General features: G+C 57.2%; 1 protein-coding gene across 3 annotated transcripts in view; it reads left to right on the top strand.

The window, feature by feature from the left end:
• Positions 1–7,845, top strand: part of ARAP1 (ArfGAP with RhoGAP domain, ankyrin repeat and PH domain 1) — a 39,898-nt gene extending 32,053 nt beyond the window's left edge. For 2 of the 3 annotated variants that reach the window (XM_065881299.1, XM_065881300.1), the window contains 7 exons: positions 175–288; positions 527–672; positions 4,901–4,983; positions 5,761–5,811; positions 5,982–6,045; positions 7,428–7,577; positions 7,828–7,845. In XM_065881299.1, coding sequence (XP_065737371.1) covers positions 175–288; positions 527–672; positions 4,901–4,983; positions 5,761–5,811; positions 5,982–6,045; positions 7,428–7,577; positions 7,828–7,845 — 626 coding nt within the window. Of the gene's footprint in view, positions 1–174; positions 289–526; positions 673–1,220; positions 1,254–4,900; positions 4,984–5,760; positions 5,812–5,981; positions 6,046–7,427; positions 7,578–7,827 lie in introns of all 3 variants that reach the window. The other variant, XM_065881298.1, reaches the window with a different exon arrangement.
• Positions 7,846–11,685: the final 3,840 nt, after the last annotated feature.

The raw sequence follows: 11,685 nt of genomic DNA on the forward strand, positions 1-11,685 counted from the left end.
GGTTTGGTCCCAGCCACATGTGTTGGGTGTGGGAGGTGGTCAGGGCAGCGATGTGGTGCCAGGAGGCAGAGGGAGTAGACAGTGCCCTTGGGCACGTAGGTGATGTGTGTCCATGGGCCAGCCCTCAGTGCTGTCAGGCCAAGTGGCCCTGGTGACGGTGTGCCCTCTCCCCAGAGCGCCCCCTGCACTTTGCGGAGAAGGTGCTGCCCATCCTGCATGGGCTGGGCATGGACAGCTACCTGGTGGTGAAGAAGCACCAGTCCATGGAGGCCATGCTGCTGTACCTAGGTAGGTGGTGTCCCTGGATGGGTGGTGCCTACAGGGTCGGGCAACCTGGTGGTAGGTCCCTCCATCCAGAGCTGGGGCAAGATCAGGAACAGCCCAGGCAGAGGGCGCCAGGCGGGCAGGCCTCTTCGGAGGCTGGGGCAGGATGGAGCAGTTTCCTTCATCCTGGGACCCTGCCCTGGGTGTCTGTGTCTGTGGGCGGGGGGTTGGTGCAGCTGTGCCCACTCCACTCCTCCCCCAGCCAGCCATGTGGGTGAAACCAAGCACGGCATGATGAAGTTCCGAGAGGACCGCAGCCTCCTGGGCCTGGGCCTGCCCTCAGGTGGCTTCCACGATCGCTACTTCATCCTCAACAGCAGCTGCCTGCGGCTCTACAAGGAGGTCCGGGTACGTGATCCTGCTGGGTCCTGCCCCGAGGTGGGCACCAGCACCCAGGTGTGCTCAGACACCCGAGCACAGATGTCCCCCTGGGCCTAACAATGGGAGCATCCCCATCACGGGGTCTTGGGGTGGCACAGCAGTTGTGGGGAGCTGTGGATTCTCAGAGACCCTCCTGCTGTGGCCCTCGGTGATCACATGGCTTTGCCCTGGAGCTCTCCTAGGCCCTGGTACCTGGATGCCATCACATCAGGCTTGTGCTGCTCACCTGTGCCTGGTCATGGCACCCACAAGAACATGCTACGTGGTGACAGCCCCAGGTTGTGGCCTGTGCATGCCTTGTTGCTTCATAGGCCATACCCCGTCCCGGCCCACTCCATGCACGCCCATGCTGTCCACACGCCGGGCGTCCTCCCAGACCAGACACCATCTCCGTCCTAGCACTGCCCCCGCTGCCCCAGCATACAAGCCACATCCCGCCATGCACCACTACACACACTGTCCTAGCTCTGGACCTGGGCCTCCTTCTTCCGTAACCCTGATCCTCTATCAAACAGAGCCAGAGGCCATGGAGCGGGGCCCCTGAGACCGTGAGTAGCTGTGGGTCAACTGCCGGCTGCCTTACACCTCCTGGGGGCCAAGTGAGCCTAGTGGGAGCATGGGGACCCAGCCAGAGCTCCTGGCCATCTCCAGGCATGGTTTCCCAGCCTCCACCCGAGGGCTTGTGGCCTAGGCTCCTTCTCTTCATCCCCAACCCTATCCCAGAGTCCTTCCCCCAAGATAAGGTTCCCCATCAGTGCGATGCTCTAGACTTTTCCAAAAGATTCAGGGTGGAGGCTGTGGAGCCAGTTCATGGAAGCCCCTAGGTTTGGATTAGAGCTCTGATCTTCACCTCCTGCCACCCCTGGAACCACCCTCTTTCCAGCCCTGGAGAGAGTTCCAGGGCTATTAGAATGTCCTTGCTACTGCCCTCATCTTAAAATGCAAGAGCAGGACTACAGAGGCTTGTGGTGTATTCCCCAGCTGTAGTAGCCTCCCTAGCTGGTTGCCGGCCTTTGTTTGCACACCCTGGGAGAGGGGAGTTCATTCTCTCCTCCCTTGGTGCTGCTCTACCCCTAGAATGATAGTATCATACTGAGTATCACTGTTCAGGTTCGGCTGAGGTCTGCCTCCCACGACACCCCTGTGGATCCCAGCTGTGCCTTGGATGCCACAGAGTATAGATGCTCTGCAGAGACAGGCAACAGAAACGGGTTTCTAAGGCCAGGGGTCCAGCCTGAGCTCCTACCAGTGTCTCCTGCCCTTTCTGCCCCTTGCGTCTCCTGAGGACATCTGGACAGGCCTGGCTGCCGTGGGAGCCCAGCAGATAGAGCAGGACCCTCACCTCCCTCTCTCTACACGTTACACCTCTATTAATGCAGCCTGGGCTCCTGCTGACCCTTGTGGGGAACGCCTCTTCTTCTTTCCTTTGCCTCCCTCTGTGATCACGTCCTTGCTTCTGGGCCCATCCACCCCTCCGGTCAGTTCCCCTTGGTTCTAGATGCTATTTCCCTGGCCCACTCCCTCTAGGGGTGCTTAGCCCCTTGGAATAGAACCAGACCGTCAATGTGGGCAGGGAGGAGGGAGAATGGCTGAGGCACCTGGAAAAGCAGCTGCTGGTCCCTTGACACAGAGGAGAGGAGGCAGGAGAGCTAGAAAGAAGCAGATCTAATGTTTATCGAACCAGGCTTGGTGCCCAGCCTTTCACATACTGGGACATGTAATCTCACTACTGTCCTGTGTGGAGGGGTATTGTCCCTTTTTCACAGGTGAGAAAGCAGGCTTCAGGTGACTTGCCCAAGGCCATCTCTAGGTGGTAGCTTGGGACTCGAACCCAGATTTGTTAGCCTCAAAGCTTCAGCTTTTTGTTCCTTGAAATATAGGAACCAAGACCTCATAGCAAGGGCTGGTCAGCTCAGGGCTAGATGGTGCTCTCCCCAGTGGCAGCCGGCAACTGGTCTCACAGGAGCCCTGGGAAGGTGTGTTTTGGCTACTGAGGTGTTGGTGATTCTGGTATTTGCTAGTTTATGGGGCAACAGGACAGAAGATTTGAAATTGGGACAGTCCCTGGCAGTTCAGGCTATGTGAACACCCAAGCCTCGTCCTGGAGTCTCCCATTGTTAAAGACCCTGAGGCCCCTGGGAAAAGCACATTCTAGAAAGATCTTGGTTCCAGCAGAGGTCTTTGAGCATCAAGGAGTGAACTTCATTCCCTGCCAGTGACCTTATACCTCGGAGATGCTGGCAACATGAGCTGTTTGATCAGAAATGAAGATTACATTGACTGATGCTCCCCCTGCCCCCCAAAGTCCCCCTCAACCTTCTTGTCTTGGCCATGCTCACATCATAAGCCTGCCACATACACGCCACACGCTCCAGTACCTGAGGAAGTAGCGGCCTGAGGGTTGTTTTTTTCTGGTTCTGAAGGAGCCACAGCCTGGCCTGACCACCTCCATTCCCTTAATCCTCTCCACGCCCTGACTGCAACCACTGTTCCTGTCACACGCCTGGGCTGGCTCCGCCCACTCCGGAGTCACTTTACTCCTTGCTTTTAGTTCTCTTCCCCTCACACCCACAGCCCGACTTCTTCCAAGCCCACTGTCTGCTTTTCATTCCCTCAGCCTGATTCCTTCTGTACCTGTGGCTCAGTTACCCCCACATCCTTTCTCCTGTCATGCTCAGAGCTGGATGTTCCATGCCTGCAGCCTAACTTCTTTTACGGCCTCTGTCTCAGTCTTTCCATTCCTGCTGCCTGGTTTCTTCCGACTGCAGTCTGATTTCTTCAGTGTTCTCAGCCTTGTGTCTTCCCTGCTTGCATGCAGGCCTCTTCTTTCTTGTATTCTCCCTAGACGTTGTTTCTCCCATATCAGCAGCCTGCTTTCCTTATCTCTGCCCTGTTTCCTCCCTGCCTGCAGCCCTGATCATCCTGTACCCGCAGCTCACCTTGTTCTGGCCCTCTTGGGCACATAGCCGTTGTCCTGCTATGTATGTGCAGGAGATGTGGGGCTCCCCCTTCAGGGGCTTGGTCGGTAGGAGGACTGGGGGTGAAAGCAGGGTGAAGGTTCCTAAATAAGCCCTCCTTAAACTACACCCGCTGTGATAGCACCGAAGTCTCCACTGATTCCCTAGGCAGCCCATCCTATTGTGACCTCACAGGGAAGTCCACCAATTCCCGAAATTCTCCATCTCCCTGGCCATCCCCTAGTCCCCTCTTTTTGTTCCTGCTGAGGAGCCATGCCTGGGGGTGGCTGGGAGCAATGGTGGGGAACAGTAGAGGTGGCTCAATCTGTGACCCCCAGTTTTGGTTGTAAGTGACTCCCCCTCCCCTGCCATCCACCCTGGTGTCCCTGTTGGCACCAGGGGTGCCTGGTGGGGGCAGGGTTTCAAGCAAGTGGCTCCCAGAGCAGGAGGAAGGCTCATTAGCTTGACCTCCAACCCGCTGCTTCACTGGAGGTCAATGCTCCCATTCCCCTGCCTCTGAGCCAGCCTGCTCCTTCCGAGCCCAGACCCATATGCGGAGGTGGGGACCAGAGATGAGCATGTCAGTGATCTGTGCCCCTCCCCAGTACTTTGGTCTGCCGCTTCCTGGCCTAGACCACTGGGAAGTTCTTCCTGTGGTCTACGGAACAGCCATTCTGCTTCAGCTTGAGTCATTAGCCTTCACTTTGTGGAACCAAAGAGCCAGTAACTGCTCACCTCGCAAGCCTTCTGTTCACACAGTCAACCCTGGAGCCTCCATGGGGCAGGGAAGTGTGAAGAATAAATAACCTGAGACAGACAGACGGCCGAGGCTCCCAGCTCCTGTACACTCTTTCAGTTTGGTGCCAAAGGGTGATGTGCAATGTGCAGACTTGTCCCTCTGCAGACAGCCTGGATCAGCCTATGATATTGACACAGATCAGTTCTCAATTTGCAGGGCAGCAGGGAGGGACTGGGGATCAACTGCTGTGGACATCCAGCTACCTCGGGGACAAGGGTTGACTGTCTGATGCTGGGGCAGGGAGAGAGGCCTGGGGGCTCTGTTGAGCTAGATTGTGAGCAGGGAGGGCTTTGTCAGGAAGGCTTGCTGGAGGAGGGCTCCTGGGCTGGGAGGTAGAGAGGCTGGGGAGAGGGGGGAGGGAGGCACCCAGTTGGGAGATCTGCCCCAGTGTGCCCCCTGACTGACTGAAGTTCCTACTCCTTCTTCCTCCGCCACCCAGAGTCACCGGCCTGAGAAGGAGTGGCCCGTCAGGAGTCTCAAAATCTACCTGGGAGTGAAGAAGAAACTCCGGCCACCCACCTGGTGAGCTGGGGCGGGGGAGGTGGGTCCACGACCAGGGCCTGCGGGGCTCAGAACTGATGGGGGAGGCACAGCTGAGGGCTGTGAACTTGACAGGGACTGGCTCATAGTTCTGAGGGTGTGGTCTCCCAGACCACCTGGAAACACATTAGAAACCCGAATTCTTGGGTACCACCCCAGACCTGCTAAATCACGGATTCTGGGGCTGGGGCCAGCAGTCTGTGCTGTCACAAGCCACCTAGGGGACTCTGATGCTTGCTCATGTTTAAGAACCATTGGCCTGGATTGAAATCCAGTTAGTCACTGACTAGCTCTGGGACCTTTCTGTGCCTCACTTCCCACATCTGAGGAATGGGGAAAATAATGGCACGCCTGTTCCAAAGGGTGGTTGTATGGTTTTTTTTTCTTCATCTTTTTTTTTTTTCTTTTCTTTTTTGAGTTGAAGCATAATTGATACGGTGGTATGATTTAAAAGTTGAAAAGTGATGCATAGCCACTATCACTGTTGTTGACTGCAGTCACTAGGCTGGGGTTTCTGGCATTCACCTTTTACCCGCTGGCTGTGCCTGCTTCTCTCTGGGGGGTGGGGGAGCCGAGGCCCTGGGAGGCTGGCAGGGCTGTGAGAGGAAGAGGCAGCGGCCGGGATGTGCTGTGCCCACAGAAGGACTTGAACTCTGCCCCCAGCCCTGGCCCAGGCTTCTGGGCTCTGTCCTAGGCTCTCACTGGGGCTATGAGGCCTCTCTGGGCTGTCAAGTGACCCCACCTGCCCCTTCTCTGCAGCTGGGGCTTCACGGTGGTGCACGAGACGGAGAAACACGAGAAGCAGCAGTGGTGAGTGAGGGCCCCATGCCGAGGAGAGTTGGTAGCATGTCCCCCTTGGTTGGATCCCCTCACTGTCCAGATGTGGGCCCTGCCCCCGAGACCCTGGGCGGGGTAACACGGTAGGGTATCCCTGCTCAGCCAGGCGCTGGCGGCATCCAGACCTGTGCCCCACCCTGTAGGTACCTGTGCTGTGAGACGCAGATGGAGCTCCGGGAGTGGTTCGCCACTTTCCTCTTCATGCAGGTACCAGGCGCGGGGTGTGGGGTGGGTCCCGGGAAGCCTCCATTACAGAGAAGGGGTATGAGTGCTTCTTCACTGTTCAGGCCACCGATTGCTTCAGGATGTTGAGTTGCCTTTAATCCACTTGTTCGTTCATTCTCACGTAAACCCTTCCTGGTACCTGCTCTGGTCCAGCCCTGAGCCAGGCATGCTAGAGACAGAGGGTGCAGACCCCTTCCCTCGGGCACTCACTCCCCACGTAGAAAGGAAAACAGACCCAGAAGGAGCCTGTTAGAGCCCAGTGCTGTGGTGACAGAGGGAAGCCAGGGACCCTACCTCAAGGAGGTGTTGGGTGAGGTGAGGAAGGCAGCAGGGAGCGGGTATCGTGGAAGCTGAATCTTTGGGGATGAGGGAGCGTTCACCAAGCAAAGGCGGGGGTGGGGCGGCTTCGAGGCAAAGGGAACAGTTTGCACACAGGCGTAGCAGGATTGCCGACAGGGTGTAAAGGGAGAAGCCAGGCACGCTAGAAGTTGGCACTGGAAACGAAGTTGGGAGTAAAATCTCAGTCTTGAAGGCCATGCCAAGGAAGCTGAACTTGACCTAGTCGGCAGTTTGAAGGGAGAGTTTTAAGCAAGAGTGGTGCGCAGGGTTGAGTCTGAGTCTGAGGGTCCATTCTGGGTGCGGTGTGCAGGGGAGGATGGGCTGAAGGGCCGAGCCTGGAAGTGAGGAGGCCAGTGAGGTAGTTGCTGCAGTGGGCCAGGTGGGAACAGGCTGGGGAGGACTCGAAGCCAGAGCAGGGCTAGAGGGGTGGGTTGGACATAAAATAGGTGTTTGTTTGTTTGTCTTTTGGCCGTGCGGCATGTGGGATCTTAGTTCCCCAACCAGGGATTGAACCCGTGCCCCAGGCAGTGGGAGCACGGACTCTTAACCACTGGACCACCGAGGAAATCCCAAAACAGGTTTTTAAAATGAGAGCTCAGAATTGTTTGGGGAGAAGGGAGACAAAACTGTACCAGGGCTTGGGCTGAGCTCTTTTAGCCCTGAGCTTCCTCGTAGTCAAAGTCTAAAGGGAAACAGAGCAGATTCTAGAGTTTTCTTGGTTCCTGGTGAAAAGAAGCAGACATGTTCCTCTAGAACTGTTTTCTTGGCACTGCGTTCTTGAAGCGGTTTGTTTGTGGACCTGGAAATGAGGGTTGTTGAGTAATGTAATTGGCTGGGCTTTGCCGGGGATACAGTCATGTTCTCCTAACAGCTGCTTCTCATATCGGCTCAGATCAAAGCCGAGGGTTTCACCTCAGATCATAGCTGGAGGCATTTCTTGGAAGGGTGGGTGGATCCGGAGCTGAGTGTCTAGGCCAGCGAACCGAGCCCAGGCCCCAACACCCCTCCTCTCCCCTGCTGCCCAGCACGACGGCCTGGTGTGGCCCTCAGAACCCTCACGCGTGTCCCGGGCGGTGCCTGAGGTCCGGCTGGGCAGTGTTTCGCTGATCCCCCTGCGCGGCAGTGAGAATGAGATGCGCCGGAGCGTGGCTGCCTTTACTGCGGACCCCCTTTCTGTGAGTGGCTCTCCATTCCTGTGGGCAGGCGGCTGGGAACCTGGCTGGAGCCTGCCTTCCACCTGACTCACTCTGCTTCTCCTCTCTGAGTGCCCTCCGGCCCTGTCCCTCCGTCCTCATTGGGAGTCCTGACAGGCCCCTTTGGTTCACCTGGTTCCCGGGAGACCCCTCTCTGCTGGCCCCTGGCCCCTGCTCCCTGTGAGTCTTCACAACGTGCTCATGGAATCTGGACTTCTGTGCCTTCCCACAGCTCCTCCGAAACGTCTGATCGCAGGTGGGACTCTGCCACCGTGAAGCCTTCGTGGGCAGACACCCTCATGCCCTGCGTGCCTGGTGTGAGCCAGCAGGGGGCACATGAGGAAGCCGCACCCCCAGACCCCTCATCCTGACTGCAGCCTGGGGTTCCCTGGCCAGGACGTGGGGGGCAGGCAGCAGGGTCTGCCTGAGGAGGAATCCCTTACCTGCTCTGTCCAGGTGCTCAGCCCTCCTGGCCTGGCCTGCTCCCCCGCTGGGTCACACACCCTGAGTTTAAGGGGTTGGAGAGATGGGCATCAGTGAGGCACTCTGGCAGACTGCCATCCTTTCAGAGGCTCAAGGCCCTGGGGCCCCCGCTGGAAGGGAGCCCACCCCTCTGCCGCAGACTCCAGAACAGTTCTAAAGGAACACTCAGCTGGGGTGGGGAGGGAGCTCTTGGGTAAATGTATACAGGGCTGAGAACTGGACTTGGGGGACTTTAGCCCCCCTTCTGGTCTGGGCTTACTGGGAGGGCCTAGGCTGCCCGGTGCCCCTTCCCCACTTTGGGGACCTTTTGATAATATAAATATATCTGTATATTTTATCCCCTGGTGCTGAGGTCTATGATTGGTTGGGGGTTTCAGGTGTCCCAGGGTAAGAGGGGACAGGAGGACAGGCACTCCAGAGGTGAGTGCCTTGGACCCTGAAGCTGGGGACCTGACCCTGCTGTCTCCAGGCCCTCAGCTGTCCAGATACTCTCCCCCTGCCCCAGACAGAGCCCCAGGCTGGCTCCAAGCTGTCCTCATTGTACTCCTGTACAGATGGCGTGGGGATTGCTGGTCCTGACTCTGACCAGGACAGACCCCAGCTAGATTGAGTCCCTCTCCCTGCTGCAGTCTGATTCTGAGCCAGGGGCTGGTTGTGTGGTACGTGAGTGACTCAGGGTAGCTCGTCATTAGCCCTTCTAGAGACACAAGGTCACGGAGGGAGTGACAGGAGCTTTATTAAATTAGGAAGAAGGTCCTCAGGTTACCCTTGGCTTCCGTGCACACCCCTTCAGAGGTGCCCTGCCTTGGACCAGGAAGCTGCCCTCACTGGCCACCTCCAAGAAGACAGGGCCCTGGCAAGTGGGGGGGCGATAACGAGCTGTTCAGAGACGAATTTGGGACTCCCTGGGAAGGTGCCAGATACCACATTCCACCTCTGCCTAGAGCCTCATTACCAGCCTCTCTCCAGGGGCCCAGCGGGCAGACAGGCTGACCTCCCAGCCTCAGCCTCAGCCACTGGAGCTGGGCAAGCTGGGAAGCCCCTGACTTCTCACTGATCCAGTTCAGTGGGGAGGCCTGGATGCAGGTGGGGGTCTTGGTGGCCTGGACTCCAGCTTCCTTGTTCCTGTCTCTCGGGAAGGGGAGGTAGATGCCAGACTGGAATGGGTTCTCTGGCTGACTTCACAGGCTGGGACTAAGCCCCACCCCCACCCCGAGTCTCCCACTTTTGTCTTGCCCTAGGTGGGCTGCTCCAGGCCAGGCTGACCATTCCACCTGCAGCCAGGAGAAGACCCTTGTTCAAGTGCTCAGGGGCTGGAATTCTTCCCTGGATCTGACCTTGGACTGACCAGCTAACCCTGAGGCCCAGAGAGAGGGTGGGTGAGACTGGAGGCGCTCCCCCACTAGGCTGCCAAGTGTCACTTGCCCCAGCTCAGGGACAGCCTGCAATGACCGCATTGGGCCACCAGGGGGCAGCCACGGACAACTCAACATTGCTGGGTCCCAGAACAGGTTCTGGAGGACCCCATGTTTTCTGTTGGAGTGTGGGGTGAGACCTGGCCTTCCCTGCCTTTGCCCCCAGGGCTGGTGATACTGTGGAAGGCAGCACAATACAAGAAGTGCTTTGGACTCCCAGGCCATTGGAACCCGAAGGAGGGAGGAAAGGCCTTTGTGGGTCAGTGCCTGTGTATTCTATGTACTGTCTCCTGGCAGAGGAAGAAAGGCCAGAGAAGGGAAATGACTTGCCCAAGGTCACACAGCTCTTCTGAATCAGGGTTGAGGTCCATTTCCACTGCCCCATTTTGGGGGGTTCTCCTTCCTCCACTCCCTTCCTGATTGCAGCTCTGCTGTCTCCTCTCATAAGTGGCCCCATTTGTCCCCTGGGGAAGGGGATCTGAACTGTCAAGAGTTAATGATGCTTAAAGTGCTTTTCCTGGGGATCAGGGATGACATCCCAACGGGAGTCTTCGGGGCCTCAACCGTAATGAATTATGGTAAAGACAGCAGTGGTGGGTGGATTAGGGCAGGAGGCTCTGCTTGTCTTTGTGACAAAGATTTGTAGATATGGGGTCTCTTGGGACCTTGGGTGGTTTGTTCACATATTATTTGAGGTTGGGTTGAGGGGGATGGATAAAGAACCTGGAGCCAGACCTGCCGAGGTGTGGGCAGCAGCTCTTGGAGAGGCAGGAGGCTTCCTGGAGGAGGAGGTGCCCCTGAATTGGCCCTGAAGACTGGAAGCCTTTCCAGCTGTACATGGTAAGGAGGGGGTGCAAGTTGGGGTGAGGGTGGGTCGAAGTGTTTGGGGAGGAGGACAGGGCTTCCAGGGTCAACCCAAGTCACGGCCTAATGGCAGGGGAGCATGGGGAGACCTGGGAGAGAAGGCTATGGCAAGTCAGAGCTTGGGGGTGACGGCATTGTGGATGGAGAGGACGCTGAGCCAGGTGGGGAGTGGGGGCTGGGAGGTGGTGTGGGGTGTCTGTCTCTCTTCCGCCTCCTTCCTGCTCAACCCGCCTACCCTGCAAAGCATTCAGCAGCCATCCAGCCCTCGAGGGCCGGGCCTCAGGAGACCACTGGGCTCCACAAGAAATCGATGGGGCTGGGGAAGGGAAGATGGGCCCTGCCTCCTCTCCGCCTCCCCCTGAGCCCGGGGATTGGAAGCGGGGCCTGGAGCTGAGACCTTCTTTCCTGGCCCCAAGCTCTCATGGCTCCTAAGCCCCCTGCCCACAACTGGTTGTTGGTTTTTTTGTGTGTTTTTTTTAAAGAAGATGTTGGGGGTAGGAGTTTAATAATTTATTTATTTATTTTTGCTGTGTTGGGTCTTCGTTTCTGTGTGTGGGCTTTCTCTAGTTGTGGCAAGCAGGGGCCACTCTTCATCGCGGTGCGCAGGCCTCTGACTATTGCGGGCTCTCTTGTTGCAGAGCACAGGCTCCAGACGCGCAGACTCAGTAGTTGTGACTCACGGGCCTAGTTGCTCCGCGGCATGTGGGATCCTCCCAGACCAGGGCTTGAACCTGTGTCCCCTGCATTAGCAGGCAGATTCTCAACCACTGCACCACCAGGGAAGCCCCAAACAACTGGTTGTTTTTGAAAAGCGGGGGTGTGGATGCCAACTGTCGGGGCAGATGCCGACACTCCCGTCTACAAACTAGATTTGGCTGAGTTCCTGAGGTCTCTGATCCTCAGTTTTCTCTTCTGTTCTTTGGAGGTATTAATAGTACCCACTAATGGGAGGATTAAATGAGCTAATAAGCGTGAAGTACCTAGCACTGTCCCTCGATAACCCCCTTCCCAAATATGTCTGGGGAGGCATCATGGCATCCAGAGTCCTTTCCAGGCCCAATATATTTTCATTCAACAAGCATTTCTTGGACACCTACAGTGTGTTCAGGGCTTCACTGAACAATGAGCTGGAGCAGATGAATAAGTGGTGTGGGGGAAGGAGGAGGTCTTCTGGTTGGGGGAATTGATCAAGAGAGACTCCAAAGAGGAGGTGAGCCTGGAGGGACAAGCAGTGTTTCTGCAGGTGGAGTTGAGAGGGAGACATTTCTGGGAGAGGGAATGGCAGGAGCCACAGGCAAGCTGATGTGGCCCTGCAGCGAGCAGCCTGT

This window comes from Phocoena phocoena, chromosome 8 (genome assembly GCF_963924675.1).
Source record: "Phocoena phocoena chromosome 8, mPhoPho1.1, whole genome shotgun sequence".
NCBI classification, from domain to species: domain Eukaryota; kingdom Metazoa; phylum Chordata; class Mammalia; order Artiodactyla; family Phocoenidae; genus Phocoena; species Phocoena phocoena.